The sequence below is a fragment of the Oculina patagonica genome, chromosome 11 (genome assembly GCF_052425735.1).
Source record: "Oculina patagonica isolate OP01 chromosome 11, crgOcupat, whole genome shotgun sequence".
Lineage (NCBI taxonomy): Eukaryota > Metazoa > Cnidaria > Anthozoa > Scleractinia > Oculinidae > Oculina > Oculina patagonica.
The window spans coordinates 13,467,239-13,487,590 of record NC_135768.1 but is presented as its reverse complement, the minus strand read 5'-3'; the positions used below and the strand labels follow the sequence as shown (position 1 = coordinate 13,487,590).

The window sequence follows — 20,352 nt, the reverse complement described above, 5'->3', positions numbered from 1 at the left end:
AGGCCCGCGCGAGCAATAGCGAATCAGCAATTAATCAGCATGCTGAGTCAACGGAACATAACATCCATCCGAAGGACGCCCAGATCCTCGAGCGTGGTGTAGTCAATTACAGCAAGAGGCTTTTCTTGGAGTCGTGGCACTCCACTTTGGACAGCGATGCTATCAACGAACGCAAAGCTCTTCCTCTCGCTTATGTGCCGTTAATTCAAAATTAAAATGTCGCACTAACGCACGGATTGGTAGCGCGAGCTCCAACAAACTTTCACTAACTCTGATGAAGGTGAACAGATGTCACCGAAAATTTAGAAAAGAAAAACAGATTGGCTTAAAAAATCTTCTTTAAATGTCTTCTTCCGATCGCACTACTGGTTCCAGTATTTTCAGTAAGATGATAATGATGACGACATGTATAACAAGAACACTTAAATAATATAGAAAACAAATATTTATTTGTACTGTATAGACGGTACCAGTTTATTTAATGACAAAAGCTGCAAAACGGCGCGATACAAGCGTTTTCTCTGTTCAATCACTTTTACAGCTATTATGCCAAAAATTATGAGAAAAATCGTAATAGTTTACATTGAATTCTGCACGTTTGTTTTCAGTATTTGTACTGAAAAGTGATCTTAATCTCCTTTACAAAAGTTTTGCTGCATTAGCATACTCGTTCTGAAATCGAACGCAGCTTAATGGAATTCCTCTGCTGCTGCACAATTCCTGAGCATTTCTAACTTCGCCGTCAGATACAGAACCCTCTCCTATCTCCTTCTTTGTAAAAGGCTGTGAAACTGAGGCAGAAGGCTTTACAATGGATTCCCTCACGAGTGCGTCCACTGTGAAAGACTGTGAGCCTGAATCAAAGGGTTTCTCAGCGGATTTCTTCAGTAGTGCGTGCACTGTAAAAGATTGCGAGAATGAGACAGACGGTTCAGCGGACTGCTTTCTAGGTGAATGCGTCGTTTTTTGTGATAACTCAGGATTGTTGTTGGGAACAGATGAGTTAAGCGTGGCGTCGAGGGCACCGCATGAATTTCCTGGTAGAAAGCCATTGTGTCTTGCATTAGATTCGGTCTCAGGAATAGCTGTTGGGTGCGGCGCATTGTTTAAGACGACAGCATTTGGGGTAGTGATTGGAATGGCGGTCGCTGTTGATTTTATTGTTGGAGGAGAGTGTAGACTATTAAGACCTAATGAGAATGAAAGTAGTTCACAAATTAATCAATTAAAATACAATTAATCATTCATTCAGTCAGTCAGTTAGCTAGTGAATCAAATACCTTCAGTGCTCCTTACAAACTTAAAGGTTGAGCATTAAAATCACCGAATTAATAAACGAAAGAACGATTGACTGGCCGCCAACTGGATGACTGACTTACTGACTGACTGACTGACGGACTGACTGACTGACTGACAGACGGACAGACGGACAGGCGGACGGACGGACGGACTGACTGACTGACTGATGGACTGACTGACGGACGGATGGACTGACTAACTGACTGACAGACAGACTGACTGACGACACTGACTGACTAATCATGACATTTAAGGAAAGCAGGGCCGTACCTAGCGGGGGGGGGGGGGGCAGAGGGGGCAGTTGCCCCCGCCAGGAAAACTAAATTTCTAACATAGTGTTTGATTTTGCTGGGCTATTTCTTGTATATATTCTACAGCCGACTCCCGATAACTCGAACCCTCGCTAACTCGAACCTTGCGCTTACTCGAACCAAAATCGATTTCCCCTGGATTTCCGTCATACATTTACTGTAATTTTACCCTCGGTAACTCGAACCCTCGATAACTCGAATCTCCCGCTAACTCGAACCAATTTTCATTTCCCTTCAGGTCATTTTCTATATAATTTTACCCTCGATAACTCGAACCATGTTTGTCAAGACGTGAAAAGTCAAAACAAACAGTGTACTGTAGCCCAAAACGTTGTATTTATTTTGAAATAAAAGCGTACACGAGTCAGAGCCGTTCCCGAAACGCCCCTCAACAAACTGTGGCACGCCATTAACGTACTTGACGTGCTACAGACGTTCAGTTTGTTTGTGGAGGGTGATACCTATTCTTTCAAATCCAACCTTAGAAAACGTTTAAGGATTATCGCCAGGACGAATTAACTGACCACTGCACGGAAAAGTAAATGGCATAAACTCTGCAGCAGTAGCCTATAGCGTTGTTCTCTTTGAAACCTACGATGTTCGCAGCTGGTTTGCTTTGTTTCACGTTACGTTACGTTCTGGTTTATACAGTGATTTAGAAGTATATTGTTCCTTTTTCTTTTGGCTCTTCTATACTCGAATTAAATTTGTTTAAAATGTACACCGGTCAACACTGTATGAATAGAAAATCAGCGGTAAACACCGTTTTTTCCTTATTTCCGTTCATTTGTTATAAACTTCCGATAACTCGAACTCCCGATAACTCGAACCATTTTCAATTTCCCTTGAAGGTTCGAGTTATCGGGAGTCGACTGTATAATGGAGTTTGCCCCCCGCAGCGGAGTTTAGCGGAGTTTGCCCCCGCAGACAAAAAATCCTAGGTACGGCCCTGGAAAGGATGGATGGATATACAGTGGATATCACGGATAGATGAATAGTAAATGAATGATTAAATGAACGGACCAGGGCGGATGAACGAAACAAAAGAATTGAATTTGATTTCTCAAAAAAGTGAATGCGAAACAACGTACTTTCGACAGCTTCTACTGGCAAAGATTCCTGGGAAGTCATGGTTTCGTGTCTTATTGGTGCAGGACAAGAAACGGATTTCACATTTCCTTCATGAGATCCCAAACTCTGAGTCCACATCATGGAAGGGCTCGTAGAGCTTTGTTTAATCTGTCCTGGCAATCCGAGCCCTTGAACGCTTGGTAGACTGCCCACTGGTCCTTGCTGCATTTGTGCCAGCTGATAAGCATTACAAAACGGTGCATACAGAGTTAATGGCATTTGAAGAGAGGTTTGCCAGGGGACGAGTGGCATAGGTGTATACAAAGTAGGGTTCCATGCGGTTGCGCCAAGTGAAGCGGGCCCAGGTGGTTGATCAAACGGTCTTCCCATCGCAGAAGGTGTGTGGCTTTTCTGTCGCCTGCGTTCGGGTTTCTTGACTGAGTAAAGTTGTCTTTTAACGTGGAGCAACAGATCTGTAGGTGAGAAGATTAAATTGAGATTTTTTTAAAAAGTTCTTTTCTCTTGGCGGGAATAACATAATAGAATAGCGTTGCGCGGAAGTAACCTTTCAGATCATGTCCTTAAGTTTAAAGGCTGAGAAAACAAGACGCCTGCAAATTTTCAAAATAAAAACTATCACATTTAAATTGACACTATTCCCAACGAGAAAGTACTTCGGGTTTGGAATAGACAATTTTGGTGTCATTAATGATTATTAACAAAAACTTCTATAAATTTTAATTGTAAATTTAATATCCTCTCCCTTATTTATTTCAAATCCACTAATCCTCCACCTTTTCTTTTCCGCTTTAAACTTCTTAAAAAACATCAAAGAATTCGTAAAATTTATTGGGTACTTCCAGCGCAAACTTATAAAGATCTAAAAAAAGTGTTTGAAACCTTAAAGACACAATGGGAAATTAGTGTTAAAGCGTATGACACAGAAAGAAAGATGGTTTTTTTTATTTTTTAAACCTTTTGTGCCCACTTGGAAATATGAATAATCCTCTAAAGGAGAGGGAATAATCTATTTGTTTTTCTAACCTTACCTCGTCTTCCCTTCCGGAAATAAGGATGTTTAAATTCGCATTTCGAAAAAAACGACAACGGTGAAGATGGGGTCCTCTTTGGATACTCAGTGACTTTACGAAATCCATACAAGTTCAGTTGTCGAACAAAACTCGCAAAGTGTTTCGTTTTGAAAAGCGCGCTCGATGGATTGTTTAGAATCTCAGAAACGAATCTCTGAATGCTTGGAATAACGATGCCTGTTCCTAGTGCATTCCAGTGAATTTCTTCGTGTTTAGGATTATTGACAATCCACCATAGCTTCTCTGGAAAGGCGAGCAATGCATAATCAGATTGACGATCTGTTGGTAAATAGGGAGAAGCTCTCGCCATGGTGAACGTTATCTGCGAAGAAAACTTTTTTGAGGTTTTCGAATCTGTTATTTTTGCGTTTCCATGGAATTTCTCGTGGTTCTTACGTGACGCGTAAATAGCTCACGAACGCGACTTCTGATTGGTTGAAAATACATGCGCGTGCACGCTCAGCTGTTTGAAACTGTTTGAAGTGTTTGTGTTTGTTGTTTGTCTGTGTTATTGGCTTTTAAAATAAAACTGTAAGTTATCTTTTCTTTTCTTTGTAAAAGCTTACTTTGGTGTTTTCCAAAGCGCTATGTAATTCCTTCTAGCGGACTTAAATTAAATTTTGGAGTATGAAATACTGGTTAATTACATTGAGCGGGATTTTTACATGGGGCTCAAAACGGTATGTATAAGGTCGTATAAAACTCGAAACGAAACGAAACCGCCGAAACAAGAGAAACCCGAGAGCTTTCCGTAACCTGATCTAACCTGGAAACAGGCTACCCTGAGCCTTACTAAGGCTTACCGGAGTGCTATTCAGGCTAACCGTTTCGTTTCGTTTGGGTGGTTTCTTTTCGTTCCCGGGTTTCGTTTCTGGTTGGCATGGAATTGTTCGACTTTTTTTTTTCTCGAAATCAGAAAAAAGAGATCAATTCCTGTTCTCCATTAATTCTTTAATTTTCACAACCGAGAAGTCCTGAGGACGAAGCTGCGAGATGCGATTTTCCCGCCATTTTCCTCCGCGAACTTTGCAAGGAGTTCTGGGTAATACGAACAAGCCTGCACAGTTTGCCGGGAAATCCGCGTGTCCGCCATCATGCCTCCGAAGAAGAAGGCTGCGAATGAGCCAACGAAAAAAACCGAACAGAAAAAGAAAGAAAAGATAATCGAGGTATTTAACAAACTGGTCTTCTTCTTGGATAAACCGGCTTGCCTTCTGTTAGCTTAGATTTGTGATTTCTGTCTCGTACAGGATAAAACTTTTGGGTTGAAAAACAAGAAAGGCAAGAAGCAACAGACATTCGTAAAACACGTAACTCAACAGGTAGGCTCGATAAAATTGGACGTATTTTTAGAGATTTTACGATTTAAGTAATTGTTAGTTTTCGTTTCTCCCATGAAAGGTGAAATATGGTGGAAATCCCAGTGCAAGAAAGGTATGTACAACACAACTGAAAACACGTTCAAATTTGATGTACTAAAAGTAAATTACAGCTTACGTAAGCTAAATATTTTACGTATTGAACCTCAGTGATTCGTACCGAGTTTATATATCAAAATGGTCTTCTCTAAAATTAGGGTATTTTAGGCGGTACAAGTACTGACAAACTTTGAAACTCCATTTGATAAGCTGTCTTCAACCGTAAGTTTCCCATCATCCAAATATAAATGCTAGACGATTTTCTCAAGCTTAGACTATCAAATTAAATGCCAAAATAGTTTTAATGGAATTTGTGTATAATAATACCAATTGTCTAATTAATTATCCTCTGACTTTTTACCGAATGGTAATGAGGTTATGTTATGGGCCGCATTTTCTCACTCGAACACTCACTCACTCACTGGATTCTGATATCAAACCGCAATTAATTCATCATTAAACGAGAAACGTGCTGACAGAAAGGTCCTTTAAACGCATTCAGCACATGTCAATCAGAAACAAATTATTCTTCAACCTCGTTCCAGGGTCTCTCTCTTTCAGGGAATCAAATTGAATTTCACAAAACAAATCGAAAGAGGATCACTTACACTTATCCTCTGGTGATAAAAGAGAATAGAATTCGCTCAACGAAGCCTCAGAGCATAGGCTATCAAAGACCCATTCACGTAAGAAAACATTCAAAGACGCGTTTTAGTGAACACAACATTCATGCACGTTTTTGTTTCGCGTCACAACATCTTCGTGTCACGTCATCCGTTCTTGATCTTTTTGAGTCGTGCAGAAACGCGCATCTTTCTCTCAAATTTTATTCGCTGCTAAAAATAACGCTATACGTGCTGGCAGAAAAGTAAAAATATTCACAAAACAAATTTACTTACCGTATTTACTCGAATAAGCGCCGCGGCGCTTATTAAATTTTTTGCCCCTCAAGTGCGGCGCTTATTCGAGGGCGGCGCTTATTTGAGGGCGGCGCTTATTTAAAATTTGGACGCCACAAAGAATCTAATCCTTTATAGTAATTGAAAATAGCGTCTTTTGATTGTCAATATTCGTCTCTTGCTGAAGAGAGAAGTGGCGCTAGCTTTCCTGGCAAAGTTCGCGGCCTTCACAACATTTACAGAATTACGTATTTTAAGAATGTTGGATAGAAAAACTAATGGGCGAGCGGAAAAACTATCACTTTGAACTTTAAAACACCGCTTTTGATGGAAAGAAATGCCCAAGATTGTTTTAGAGTTGCTTTGTAGTGCTGCTTTTAGTTAAACGGAATTCCTCGAATAAGCGCCGCATCGGGACTGCGGCGCTTAATCGAGGGCGGCGCTTATAAACTTTTTTGTCCCAAATGCGGCGCTTATTCGAGGGCGGCGCTTATTCGGGGGCGGCGCTTATTCGAGTAAATACGGTAATGCTAAAAAGGATCAAAGGTTACACTTAAATATTTTTGTGATAAAATACGGAATTCGCGCTACGAAGCCTGAGAGCACGAACCATCAATGATGCAATTCCCATGGAAAAATAAAACATTCACAGGGAAATAAAGTGAGATTGTGTTACATTATTGAACGCTTATTTGAAGAAAAAAACTATCAATGACCCATCCACGCAAGAAAACATTCGAAGGCAAATTAAGTGAGATTGTGACATTACTGATAGCACCTATGAACTACATATAGTTACGCTTAAACTGTTATAAAAAATTATTACGCTCGGCTTGTGACGTGTTTTAGTCAACACAACATCCACGGCACGTTTTTGTTTCGCGTCACGTCACCTCGTGTCACGTCATCCGTTTTTCATCTTTTTGAGTCAAGCAGATACACGAAGTGCTCGGGCGTATCTTTTCTCTCAATTTTTTTCCGCTGCTCAAAAATAACGCTATACGTGCTGACAGAAAAGTAAACATATTCACAAAACAAATTTACTTAATGCTTAAAAGGATCAAAGGTAATACACTAACCGGTAAATATTTTGGTTGTGAAAACTGAAAAGCGCTACGACCCCTGCGAGCACGAGCCATCAATGACGCAACTCACGTGGAAAAATAAAGCAAAGTGAGATTGCTTTACTTTATTGGACACTTATTTAGAAAAAATGCGGAGGTCGGCACTTCATTCATCGAATTACCATGAGGTTGCTCGAAGAGCCTTTGATTAGTACAGTCATGTACATGTTGGTCGTGTAGCTTAATTATTTAATATTATTTGTAACAATTTTTTTTATAAGGACATCCGTGAAAATTATATACATACAATTGTGTACTTAGTTTGTTAATGATTACTGTTGTTTTTACATGTAGCTTGCCCAGGAGCAGGAAACCAAAGTAAGTGTTTTGTACTTAAATATAAATGTCAAATGATTATTTAAGCTATCTTCAATTTCCAATAATTTACTGAAATCAGTTGCTACTTAGCAACTGTTCCACTTTTCAAACTCTTCCTCCTCGCTCCTGGCTAGGCTTTTGTACATTATGCTAGCATTTTTCGAGCATTTTAGTGAGGCAAAAGCATTGAGCATTATTTGAGCATTTTAGTGGCATTTTCCCAAAAAATTATTTTTTTTTCAGAGAAAATAAAAAGGAAATTATTTTTTTTTAGAGAAAATGAAGACTAAAACTCTAAATTCAACAACAAATAACTTTCTGGAGATAGTCAACTACTTTCTGTACATAGCCTCGTAGATGATTTTGAGGATTATGTTTTTTTGGCCATATTTATGAACTTGTATACAGTGTTGTTGCTACTTACAACATTTGTATGTTTATTGCCCCCGCAGGGCTTTCGCCCAGAGGCAAAAGCCCGAGGAGGCATTCATTGTAGCTTGCGCGTATATATAGAGAATGTACTTACAGTCAGAATATATGGTATGTATAAGAGAAAAAATCTTGAATTGCACGAACAAGGCCGCGAGGAATCTCTGGGTAATGATGATGTTTTGCTGCAAGGGATCTCTGGGTAATGATGACGTAAAAGCAGAAAATGCCCGAAGGAGTTATGGGTATTATGACGTCACGATAACAGGGGGTAGCGGTAAATGAAAATCCCTATCTTGGGTTAGAACGGTATTAAAAAGACTGACATGTGTTTTGGCTTTTGTCACACGTTGATTACTCCGATTTTTGGCTTACGCGTGTTCGCAGATTTGCTCGAGTGGTTTCTCTGCTTTGGTTGTGTTAAGTGATATTTGAAGCAGTTGTTAGTAATATGTCGAAAGATTTCGAGCATTTGTTTTCGTGTTCTTGGCTATGTGTGTTCCAATAGCCGGTTCGAGCGTTAAGGTTTGCTATCGGGGGTAATTCGTTTCGCTAACAAACTGTCAGATTATTTGATCCAAAAAGTGGTTTGAATAAGGATCAAAAATTGTTTTCTTGAATCTTTGAATGTGCCATATTTTGTTACTCATGGAATTTTTAGGGTTTTTGAACTGGAAATTATTGTAAGTTAATTGTGAATGTTGTAGCCCGGGAATAATCTTAAATGTGTTATCACCACGAATAATGTGTTATGTGTTATTTCTGCTAGGTGTTATTTCCGCGCGCTAGGTAATATATTCGACTTGAACTCGTGAATATTTTTGGGACGCAATGGTGTCACACAACAAGAAATTCCGCAGCAAACAGACCAAACAATGTCTTGACGACTACATGGCACAGTAAAAAAGAAGCCTAATTTTAAAGGCGACAAAAGACTCCACTTATCCTAGATTATTGCTGTAAAACAAATTATAAAAAGGCGGGGGCAGCTTTATAGTGAGAACTATTACTAGTGTAAGTGTTAACAGTTAACACCATGTTAAAAACTTTGAAATTAATTTTAAAAAAGGTCTGTATAATGAGCATTATCCGAGCATTTTTATGACTTTTTTGGGGGAGACTGAGCATTTTAGTGGTGAAAACGGATCATTAAGGTGCACCATTTTAGTGGGGAAACAAAAGCATAATGTACAAAAGCCTACTCCTGGCTTGTTGCCACCACATACAAGTGTATATTGCTCATTGCTGTTCTCAATACTCTTCACTTTTATCTAAACTATATAAACTCTACAAACTGATTGATCATCAGCAGCCTGATTTTATCCTAAGTACATGTATATGTAGGACAGTTTACATGTCATGCTTGTAATTCACTTTTTTGGCTTATGATTTCACGTGACACTACTCCTGAAATCTAAATCCGAAATGCAGTCTTTGGAAAGTACGCATCATTTGTGCACTTTTTTTATTTCTCGTGCATCTCAGTCAAAAACAAAGAGTAATGTTTTAATTTTAATTATAGATTTTTGTTGTAGTTATGATTAATAATTAATCTTAAGTACAAGGAACAGGAAGGTCCTGTTACCAATTATTGGTAACAGGACTTCCTGTCATCCGATTCTGTCTGTAATCATACTTGTGACGATATGAATTGGATGCCCCATTTTGTTAATCACTTGATTGATTACAGACCAAATTGGACTCCACTCAGTCCTATTACCATTTTGAATAGACACACACATCAACTGACAAACAGACAAACAAACTTTCAATCCATTCTTTTATTTGCTTAGTAAGTTTGAATCTTGTTGGAGTGAAGACAGATTTTTTTCCTGTCATTATGTTCAATTGCTTAAGTTTAAATGTAACTGTGAAGATTTTTTTCCTTTCACCACAGTTCACATGATATGACTTATTTCATACATGTATGTATATTTGTCATCTTGGAAATAACTCTGTTATAAATTCTATTTCTAGAAAAAGACAACAGAACAAAAGAAGAAAGAGCAAGATGATTTAAACCAACTGTTCAAACCTGTCATTGCACAGAAAGTATCAGCAGGTCAGTGTACACTGCAAATGCCGTCACAAAATACTCTGGATCACAATAGAACCCTGTTATAGATCATGTCAATCATAAACTAACGACATTTTTAGCAATGTACTCAAGCATCAACTCATCTGGAGTGGAAACAAAATACTAGGAATATTCTGGGCTGCCTTTGCATTACAATTCTTCTAGCACAAAGGTCTTTCTCATTGGCCTTACTTCACCTGCCAACTAAAAAGTCAAAAAGTGTTTCATGCCCATCGGGCAAATGTTTATAAAATCCACTAACCCTCAGCTAATTCAGCCAATTTTTATGCATGCTGAAAACTCCATGTTCAAAACTTTTTTTAAAATGTTTTGCTAATGTTAGTTTAAAGAAAAGAAGAATTATTGACTGCAATCTTTAAAATCCAGCCATAGGTGTCAGCAACTGAAAGAGTAGGCAGCTGTGACAAAGAGTAGGAAGCTGAGCTTTTTTGTTGCGAGCTGATTGCTATAAGTAACTGGCAACATATGATCAACTAGCTGGCAGATCCTGGCAGTTGCCGGCTTGTTTTGAAAACCCTGCTAGCCTTCTCATTATTTTAACAACACTGAAATTAAGTGTCTGATTTGAGTGTATATTGCTACACACAGGTGCTGATCCCAAGTCAGTAGTTTGCGCATTTTATAAGCAAGGGCAATGTTCCAAAGGAGACAAGTGCAAGTTTTCTCATGACATTGCTATGGACAGAAAAGGAGAGAAAAGAAGTTTGTATGTTGATGCTAGGGATGTTGGGGACGATGAACTTAAAAATGGTAAATATCACTAAAGTAGCTACCTGGATTTGGGTTGTATTGTTCTTCCCAACTGGTTCCAAGTCTCTCACTCCTTGCTAAAGAGCAAATGACCAAAATGGCATCCACGCGGCTTAAAATTTTCAATGTGGTCATTCACCCCTTTTACGATAAATACACCTTTATGGAATTTAAATGGAAAGAGAATACCCTACAGAATATTCGACCGCCGAAAAAATGAACATCAAGGTCTTCAAAGCGATGAAATAATCTTTCGACTTTGGAGTCCTTTGATCTACGAAGAGAGACACGAAAATCAAAAGCGGACTGCTTATTTCAAATGGAGTTTTCTTGACTTACGAGAATGCTGTTCAAAGTCGGGTAAATGCTACTTTTTAGTGTTGATTGTGTTTATAGTAATTGTTTGACCGATGATTTACCAAATCAAATACCGTTTATATTTTATTTGGCACGCATTTTCGCTCTGCGCAATACAAAGTGACGCTCACTAAAATTACTGCATGTGAAACATGCAAGAAAGTCAAAAGTTTTTTGCTTCTAACGGCAAATGTAATGTTTACTTGAATAAAAATTTTGTCTCCAAATATTCCTTGACCGTTTAAGTTTTGTTTTCTGTTATATTTTTGCTTGGGAATCGAGTTTTGCGTAACTGAACATGACACTTCGCATGCGAGACTGAAATCTGACCTGTCCATGCTGGATGACTGTCTCTGATTACTGCAGGGTGAGACGAAAATAGAAAAGTCATCTTGCCCTTCGGGCAAGCTGTTAATTTATCTTACTAGCCCAAAGCTCTGAGAAGCTAGCCCGAAGGTAATTTGCATAATTAATTATATGCAAATTTAAAATTGTTCTTCCTTTGGAGACAATAAATACATAAACATTCCAAAAGAAAAAGAAAATAATCTTACCACACATTGTTACGATTTTCTGGCAACTAACTTTGTAGCTTAATGTAGAGGATTACAAATATGAAGGATCCTGAAGGGTCCATTTCAAGAGACACAATTCATATGCATACATGACACACTCAAAGCCTGCAATGCATTTCGGGGCGTTTTCAAAAATGGGCAGCCATTTGCAAGTTTTATGAAGAGATGGAGTACTTTACGGCAAAGCAATACCATGGATTGGAGTACTATGACTTCTTTTCTTATTTTGAATGTTTAAGAAGCAAAGATCTTCCAATATAATTTTTTGGAAGGACACAATTTCTCAGAAAATGGTCGTTACTCATCTTAACACAGAGGAATATAGTCGCCACATTCAAGTTGGCGACTATAAAACCAGGAGTTTTAGATGCCAAGGATGCAGTGAGTCACATTTTCGAGCCCCAAATTTTTCCCTCTAATTTGTCTGATGCACATTTATTTCTGAAGGTTGTCATCAAAAACAATGTTTCTTGCCCGTGTGTTGCTTGCCCGTCGGGCAACTCGTGATCAGAATATGCTAGCCCGACGGACAATTCCACTAGCCCCGGGCTATCGGACAGCACTTTTGTCGCGCCCTGTACTGTAAAGCGTCTTAGCAGTTTTGATTTTGGGATTTGATTTATGAGAAGTTCTTGAAATGCACCTATCCCTTTTGTGTTCGGAAACATTTTAACCATCGTGTGTTGTAATTAAAAAAACAGTGATTAAACCCCATTTATTGCCCACGTTTTGTGACATTTTGAACATTGAAAAAAATAAAAGATTTGTCAAGAGTTATCAATCTATCAAACCCGTAGACTGCGTAGCAGACATCTGTGTACTTTTTTTAGTGCGAGAATACGCACGCTGGAAACTACGGCGCCTGCTACGCAGGCTATGAAACCTGTGTCATTTATGAACACCAGAGAAATAGCACTTTTTTTCGCATATCACCTAAAATACAATTTACCATATTTCTGTCATTTCAAACAAATATAGTTCTATCGAAAACCATTCAGTATCTGTTCTTATGAACAAACATGACTGAGTATTTCGCTCGTTGGCACCTACCAATAGATACAACTAGTATGTAGAGGATAATGCATGGTTGCATGGAAATATGAAATTGAGTGTTCAAATCAATATCGATTTGAACACGAGAAGAGTAATTTTGCATCTCCAAGCAACCATGTATTATTTTGTTTATTTTATAAACCTACTAATACCAAGGATTTTTATGATTTTCTGAAGATTTCCGACCATTTCCTGAAGATTTGCCAAGATTTTCAAATGTTGTCCGAAGGCCATATGGATGTTTCGAACATTTTCCCGAACTTTCCAAAAATTTCCAAAGATAGCCAAGGAAGATCCGAAGATGTTTCGACTTAATATTGATAAACTATGGCTCATTCAGGATTGGAACATGGCAAACTTGTCAGCAAACCTGGCACAATCAATATCATCACACGTGAAAGATATTATATTTTTACAGTGTGAAGATATGATTTTTTCTCAACGAGAAAAATCCAGTTAATTCACTCTATTTTATGTAAAAAATTGTGTTATCTTTCCCCCAGATACAATGGATAAATGGGATCAGAACAAATTGGAGGAAGTCATTGAGAAAAAACATGGCGAAAAAGAAAAAACAATGCCCAAAACAGAAATTGTAAGTACAATAATGAAGTGTTTAAACAAAAGGCTATCAGAGATGCTGAACCATGTGCAGAATAATGTTATAAACCTTCCATTAGTCAAAGGTCTTTAATGCTTGTAAAACTATATTATTTTCAGGTTTGTAAATTCTTTTTGGAGGCTGTTGAAAAGGGGCTTTATGGCTGGTTCTGGAATTGCCCTAATGGCCCAAAATGTATCTACAGACATGCACTTCCACCAGGTTTTGTGTTAAAAAAGAAACAAGAAAAAGAGGTCAAAGATGAAATATCATTTGAAGAGTTTATAGAAACAGAGGTATGTTTTAGATACAGAGTTGTCTGTGTGCAAATTAGCTTTCCTTCAGTTGATTATGACTGTAAGCTACTTTTTTGCTATTTCACTTTTGCTATTTTTACTTTGTGTTTCTATTAAGTTATAGAATCATGAGTGAGATTATGGAAGAATGAGAAATGCTGTGAGAAAACAGTGAGAATTGTACAGAAGTGTTCCCACAGCTTCCTCAGGATTTCACAAACTTTCCTAAGTATTTATATAATTTAATAGTAAATACTAATGCACCAAAATCTGGAAAAATTATTTACTTTTAAGTTTTTATATGCGCTATGTTGTCTTTGCAACAAAGAGAATTATTGGCATGTCTATTTACCAAGACCTTTTATTGAATATCTTCTAGAGAGCAAAACTTGGTGGAAATTTGACAAAGTTAACATTAGAAACATTCTTAGAGTGGAAAAAGAGAAAGGTAAGTGGTCAATTATCTTTTTAGGTTTCAAAGTTTTTGATTTAAAAAAATGGGTCCAAATAGCCTGTATATAGTTACCGTAAAGTTTCGTGTATAAGCCACACCCATAGATAAGCCGCACCCCCAATTTGAAGGCTCAAATTTTGAAAAAAAAATACTGACAATAAAGTTTGAAGTTCAAGTGAAGTTCTTTTGGTAACCAATTTAACAAAAGCAATTAGGCACCGTTTCAAAACACTGACACCGCAGTTGTTGTAATATGAATTAAGTCTTATGAAAGCAAAATTTCACTTGTCATACCTCCGTTTTAGTTTGAGGTCACAACATCTTAAGGTGGCTGGTAACGGTTTCCTGCACTTTCTAGCTCTTATACTTTGACAGGTCAGTTCTACAAATCTTTATCAGTTGATGCTACAATAATGTTATGAAATTTATGCCCAATGATTGGTGAATATGTTATGATTATTTTCACAGTAAGACACTACCTCTCTGGAACCTCTATTTTCATTTGCCCGCTGTAAACACTACCAGGGCTAGGGGCATTGTTGTCACCTGTTATCTATTGTTTTAAGAACCAATGAATTAACTCGTTCTGAGAGGTAGTGGGCGACCCTATTTTCATGACGTCACAGGTTACTATAGCAACAGTACAACCTGTTAAAAACATCCTTAATTTTGGCTTTAAGTGCTTACAACTCAAAAACGAGCTCGGTGACCCCCATTTTTTATTATCGAACATTGATTAGCATGTTAAGATACAACTTTTTGCAAAGTTAAAAAAATTTCTACGAAGTGGTTTCAGAGCCACCTTAAAATTTTGAAAATTTAAGGTGGCTCTGAAACTGCTTCGTAGAAATTTTTTTAACTTTCCAAAAAGTTGTATCTTTACATGCTGATCAATGTTCAATAATAAAAAATGGGGGTCACCGAGCTCATTTTTGAGTTACATGTATAAGCTCTTAAAGCCAAAATAAAGGGTGTTTTTATCAGGTTATACTGTTGCTATAGTAACCTGTGACATCATGAAAATAATCATAACATATTCACCAATCATTGGGCATTTATTTCATACCATTATTGTAGCATCAACCGATAAAGATTTGTAGTACTGATCCGTCAAAGTATAAGAACTGGAAAGTGCTCAAAACAGTTACCCACCTTAAAGTTGGATACTCTCTTGATACCATTTTTTCAAGATTTTCACTTCTAAACACTCGATGAAATTTTAATTCGTACACAAATGAATGCTTAGTAACCAAGCTTTGAAATGTCGAGAGGAGTCTGGGCATCAAACAAACATGGCGGCACTTGCTTTTGGTTTTGCTCACGGAAGAAACCACGTTTTCAAGGTTTTTGGAAACTGCTACCCGCAACAGGATTAAAACTTCATGCAGAATAGTAGTTTGATAATCCAAAAGATGCATTTGCTGTGAAGATCAATAAAAAAGCCAAGCGGCCGGCCATATGCCTTGTGAGTACTTGCGATTATTTTCATGTTTTTCGCATGTGGCGGAAAGACCTGTGACCGGCAGGCTTTACTGCAAACAGCTTTGAGGAGTAAAGAAAAGGCAGTGAACAACAACAAAGTTTTCAGGTTATTATATGTTTATTCAGTGACGTCTTGAGAAGTTTACCGTATTTTCTCGGTTATAAGGCGCACTCGGTTATAAGATGCACCCCAAACTTGGCAACTTTGTCATGCTGTTTCCAAACTGAAAAATTTCTGAAAACAGTCGGTTATAAGACGCACCATGAGTTGGGGAGTTAAAAAGATGCAGTCATCAATTTAAGGACAGTTCTCCTCACAGAATTTGGATGTTTGAATGTTGTTAATACTCCTTGGCACAATTTTCAAGTAAAAAGGTAACATTTCTTGCTAATATAAGACGTAAATTCACTCGAGGCAAACCTTTTTTTCCATCGTTCATGCTTCGATTTTGGCTGCTTAGTAACCTGGCGGATGTGTAGTTACCAGTGAACACTGAGTTTGTAGCTTGGTTACCAAGTTCTCAAGCACGCTTCGTTCTTTGTTTATCGAGTGGTTTTCAATGATTCTCTGGCTTTTTTGGTATTTTCCTTGTCTTCTAACGTCATTTATCAACTTTCCATGATGAAAAAGGTTTGTTTAATATGAGTATGCTTGATTTTCTTTGTCTGTTTCAACATAATGCTGACATAAGCAGTTATTGCCAAAACTTGTCAACTCATCAATACCGGATAATAAACTTCATGTTGAAACTTGCTGTTTCTTGTTCTAAAATTCTAGAGGTGTAAAATATTATAAAAGTCAATGACTAACACTAAGAGTTTTCTTTTTTTCTTTTTTTAACTGCAAGTTTCTGTAAAATGGCGGCCATAAGATTTTGTTGGACAAAAATACTCGGCTATAAGACGCACCCCAATTTTGGAAAAAACTTTCCCAAGAAAAAACACATCTTCTTTGAAAAAACCGTGCGCCTTATAACCGAGAAAATACGGTATATTAATTAGGCCTTTGAGAACTCAAACCAGAGATGTTTCCCTGAATAAGCTGCACTCCCGATTTTTCACTTAAATTTTGAGTAAAAAGGTGTGGCTTATGTCTTGCATTGTCTTGTTCCCCTGCTGTCCTCCAGTTCTAAAAAATAATTATCTCCAGATTGTGATTTTCTTCTCCCCAAAAATCATTTTTTGCGGTAAAACTTGTATACATTTAACAATTGGAAAACGCCATAGCGTACACTATTGAGCTATGGATGTACATGAGAGGTTGCTTAGCATGAAAGAAGCGTAAGAGTTGCCTCATGCGACTCTAGCTTCTTGAGTGCTTAGCAAGCCTCCCAAGTACAATGTACATCCATAACTCAGTAGTGTACGCTATGGCGTTTACCATTTGTTTTATAGCACAACTTTTGAGGTAAAAGTATGCACGCTCATTTAAACAAATGCCTGTAGTGCTCGCATAAGCGCTGACGAAAAACCTAAAAGAAAAACACAAAAAACAAACTTATGAATTATTTCAGACGTGCCTAATATGCCTAAAAGTCTTTCACCATTATGGAGAGATGGATTTTCTTATGTTTAGCTTTTCAAATTCACAGGAAAATCGAGAAAATATACGTTCTTGTGCCATGTCTCATGAGATCGGAGCACGCGCTCAGGTTGAAGGCAAACATCAGCGTACACCCATGGGCAAATAGTAGACGCTAAATAAACCAATCAGAGCGCGCTTTACTTTAGTTGTGCTATAAACATGTATAGTATTTTTGTGTATTGAAACTCATTTGATGTTTTGTTTTTGTCCTGACTGACTTTGCTGTTGCTGTTGCCCTCTTACCCTTAAACCCTTTTCCTCAACAGTTAAAAGAAAAGAAAGAAAAGTTTGAAAAAGAGCAGGCAAAGAAAAAGGATGAATTTAAGTCTGGAAGAATAGTTGGGAAGGTGAGCTTTAATGCCTGTTTGTGTCTTGCTGCATTGATATTAACATTGTTCACATAACAAATTTTTTTCTGAAGTGGACCACTGAGGTAGGTTTATCTGCCAAACAGTGTGCTTCAGACCTTAACAAGTTTGAAGACACAATACATTGTTCTATTTTAGCTTTTATAATCCTGGTTACTCAAAATGATGTAGTGGTTTGCTGGTTGTAGGTTAGGGATCACTTAGGGACCAAAATAATTAATGTGAAAAGTACTAGTTGTTGCTAACTTTTAAGTCCTTCAGTTTGTGGACTTAGTCGTCGCTTTGGTTCATTGGTCATGCTTCGCACTTGCTTTGGCGCTTCACGCTTTGTGAACTCGACTTGTAGGCAAGTCTACTCAGTTGTTACAGACATTGTGGTAAGAAAAAAGTTGTTTTGTATGATTACTGTAGGTGAGTGGTCGTGAGGTGTTCATGTTCAGACCAGAGCTGGCTGAAGCTGATGCTGACGACGACGAGGCTACAGAGGATATGAGTATTTACAGACGGATGGACGATGATGTAAGTGTCTTGTCTCTGAATTTATTCCAAGATGGGAGAACAGTATTGATCTTTGTGCACGCATTGCTGCCTATAATGCTTGATTATCTTTGCCTCTCTCTGGATGTGTATGGGTCTATGATGGCAGAGCTTTCAAAAAGATTTGAACTGGTGGCTGCCCTTGTAGAGCATATACAAAAGGGTGAAAACATCTCCATATTATGGGGAGCTGTAGCTAAATTTAAGCCAGCAATTCATGGCAGAATACCTGCCAGAGCTCTGGGGGCCGGTCTTATGAATGCCCTGTTATAGATGACTGATTTGGTAATCAATGTAAATTCTTATTTTGAGAAGAAACTTCTCATAATTTCCAAATGTGATTAATTACAAATGAAATACTGCTAGGATTAGCTTTTTTCATAGATGAGATTATGCGGAAAAAAGTTATGGTATACGTTAATCTTCCCATTCTTCTTTTGAAGGATGATGAAGGTGTAGACACCACAACAAAAGAAGTGACATTAGAAGAGATGTCCAGTGCTGCAAAGGAGGTGGATGGTACTGGTACAGTGGATACAGCAAGTAACGCTGCAGAAAGGTTAAAACTTAATCAGGCCACCAGTACAACTGCTGGTGAAAACTCCAATCAACAGGTAACTCTATGGAGATAAATGACATCAAAATTTTTCCCGGTATCTTTTCCCCTCCACCCTGAATTTAACAATATTGACTTCCCTGCTTTGTCCTCCCGGGCTCCCATCTATCTTCCTCTCCCTTTCTTCCCATATCTAGCCTAAGTACTCCTTTTGTTCATAGCTTGGTAGATCTTCCTCCATCTTCAGTTCTTTTCATTCCCCTTTCCTTCTCTTCCTCTCCTACCCATCCTCTCTTTTTCAATAGGTGGACTCTCTCTTTCCTTCCTATCCCCTGCAGGGTTCGCACAGTCTTGAAAAGTCCTTGAATTTTAGGGGGAGTCCTTGAATCCTTCCATTTTTCCTTGAAAAATCATTGAATTTGTGTGTAAGTCCTTGAAAAGTCCTTGAATTTTCTTCAACTTTGAATGTAGTGGGGTCGAAAGAGAATTGCTTTACATAGACTTTGGTCTTTTCCTGTGTAAAGCAGCTTCAAACACTGAAAAAGCTGGGTGTAAACGCAGCTGATAAAGGGAAATTGAGAAGCAAAGTAATCCAACTGCGCACGTGAGTTCAAATGTCAGTGAAACAAATTCACCAGCGGTTTTGTATAGAACTCTTAATATTGTCCTGTGCATGCCACATGCATTTTAGCCATTTAAAAACCTTTAAAACCTGTTAGCTTGGACTGGGAATGGCATTAATGTACCATCTGTGAAATTACATTCCTGGTAGGTGGTCCTTGAAAAGTCCTTGAAAATGGTTGCAATTTTTTTGTATGAACCCTGCCCTGGTCCATCTTTGGTTGTCTATACCCCCCCCCCCCCCCTCTCCACCCCTCCTGCCCATGCTCCTGCTCACTGGAAGAAAGAGAAGTGATTGGGCTTAGTATTAAATTGATCTTAAATTATTCATTTTGACAACTGTATTACCCAATAACACTTGAGGAATCAGTGATAGCACCTATTCAGCTACAAAAGAGCTGTTTGTTTATCTCTCTTTTGTGTTGTTTGAATCCTCAGATCCCAGACACAACTACCGCCGATGAAAACGGTCTCGACGAAGCTTGTGGTGGAACAGATTTACCCGACGAAGACACAGATGCTGGGCTAGTGAATGGAATACCTATTGAAGAAAGTTTGTTCGAGGACGAGGACATTGACGATTTAGAACTTGAAGATCTCGAAATTGTCGATTAACGAATGCCAAAGATTCTTTAGACTTCAAATGACCATACAGTGGTACATTCAACATGAGAGCGATCGCGTTTACTGACCTGGACAGTCTATTGAATCTTACATAACGTCATTGCTATGCAGTGTTTTTATAGTTAAGACAAAAAAGTGGAAGTGGTTGAAATTAATCATTTCAGTACCTTTTAAAATCGAGGTAACCTTAAACAAAATTTGTTACTCTTCCCACAGTTCTTCTTTTTCAAGGAATGCCAAGGAACAGGCTTTGACTTGAAAAGGAAATCGCTGGGGACAAGAATGATAGAAAATATAAACCTCTAAGTTTTGACGTGCGAACTGAGCTCAGTAAACAGATCGACTAACACATGAATAAATAAATAAATGTTTTATCGTATGACGCGTTGAATTGTGACTTGCAAATATCTGTATGAACAAGTTGAATTGCGCGTG

General features: G+C 38.1%; 2 protein-coding genes across 2 annotated transcripts; one reads left to right on the top strand and one right to left on the bottom strand.

Moving 5' to 3' along the window:
- Positions 1–522: 522 nt before the first annotated feature.
- LOC144629825 (uncharacterized) lies at positions 523–4,129 on the bottom strand. The gene is made up of 3 exons (XM_078488040.1): positions 3,731–4,129; positions 2,702–3,154; positions 523–1,190 (listed from the first exon to the last, which is right to left on the bottom strand). Exons 1-3 carry the CDS (start codon positions 4,080–4,082, stop codon positions 640–642), a joined length of 1,356 nt encoding a protein of 451 aa, XP_078344166.1. The 5' UTR covers positions 4,083–4,129; the 3' UTR covers positions 523–639.
- Positions 4,130–4,825: 696 nt separating this feature from the next.
- Positions 4,826–20,296, top strand: LOC144630401 (zinc finger CCCH domain-containing protein 15-like). The gene is made up of 13 exons (XM_078488768.1): positions 4,826–4,941; positions 5,023–5,094; positions 5,174–5,206; positions 7,508–7,531; positions 9,938–10,022; positions 10,647–10,808; positions 13,297–13,388; positions 13,514–13,690; positions 14,070–14,138; positions 17,478–17,558; positions 17,991–18,098; positions 18,560–18,730; positions 19,732–20,296. Exons 1-13 carry the CDS (start codon positions 4,867–4,869, stop codon positions 19,906–19,908), a joined length of 1,326 nt encoding a protein of 441 aa, XP_078344894.1. The 5' UTR covers positions 4,826–4,866; the 3' UTR covers positions 19,909–20,296.
- Positions 20,297–20,352: the final 56 nt, after the last annotated feature.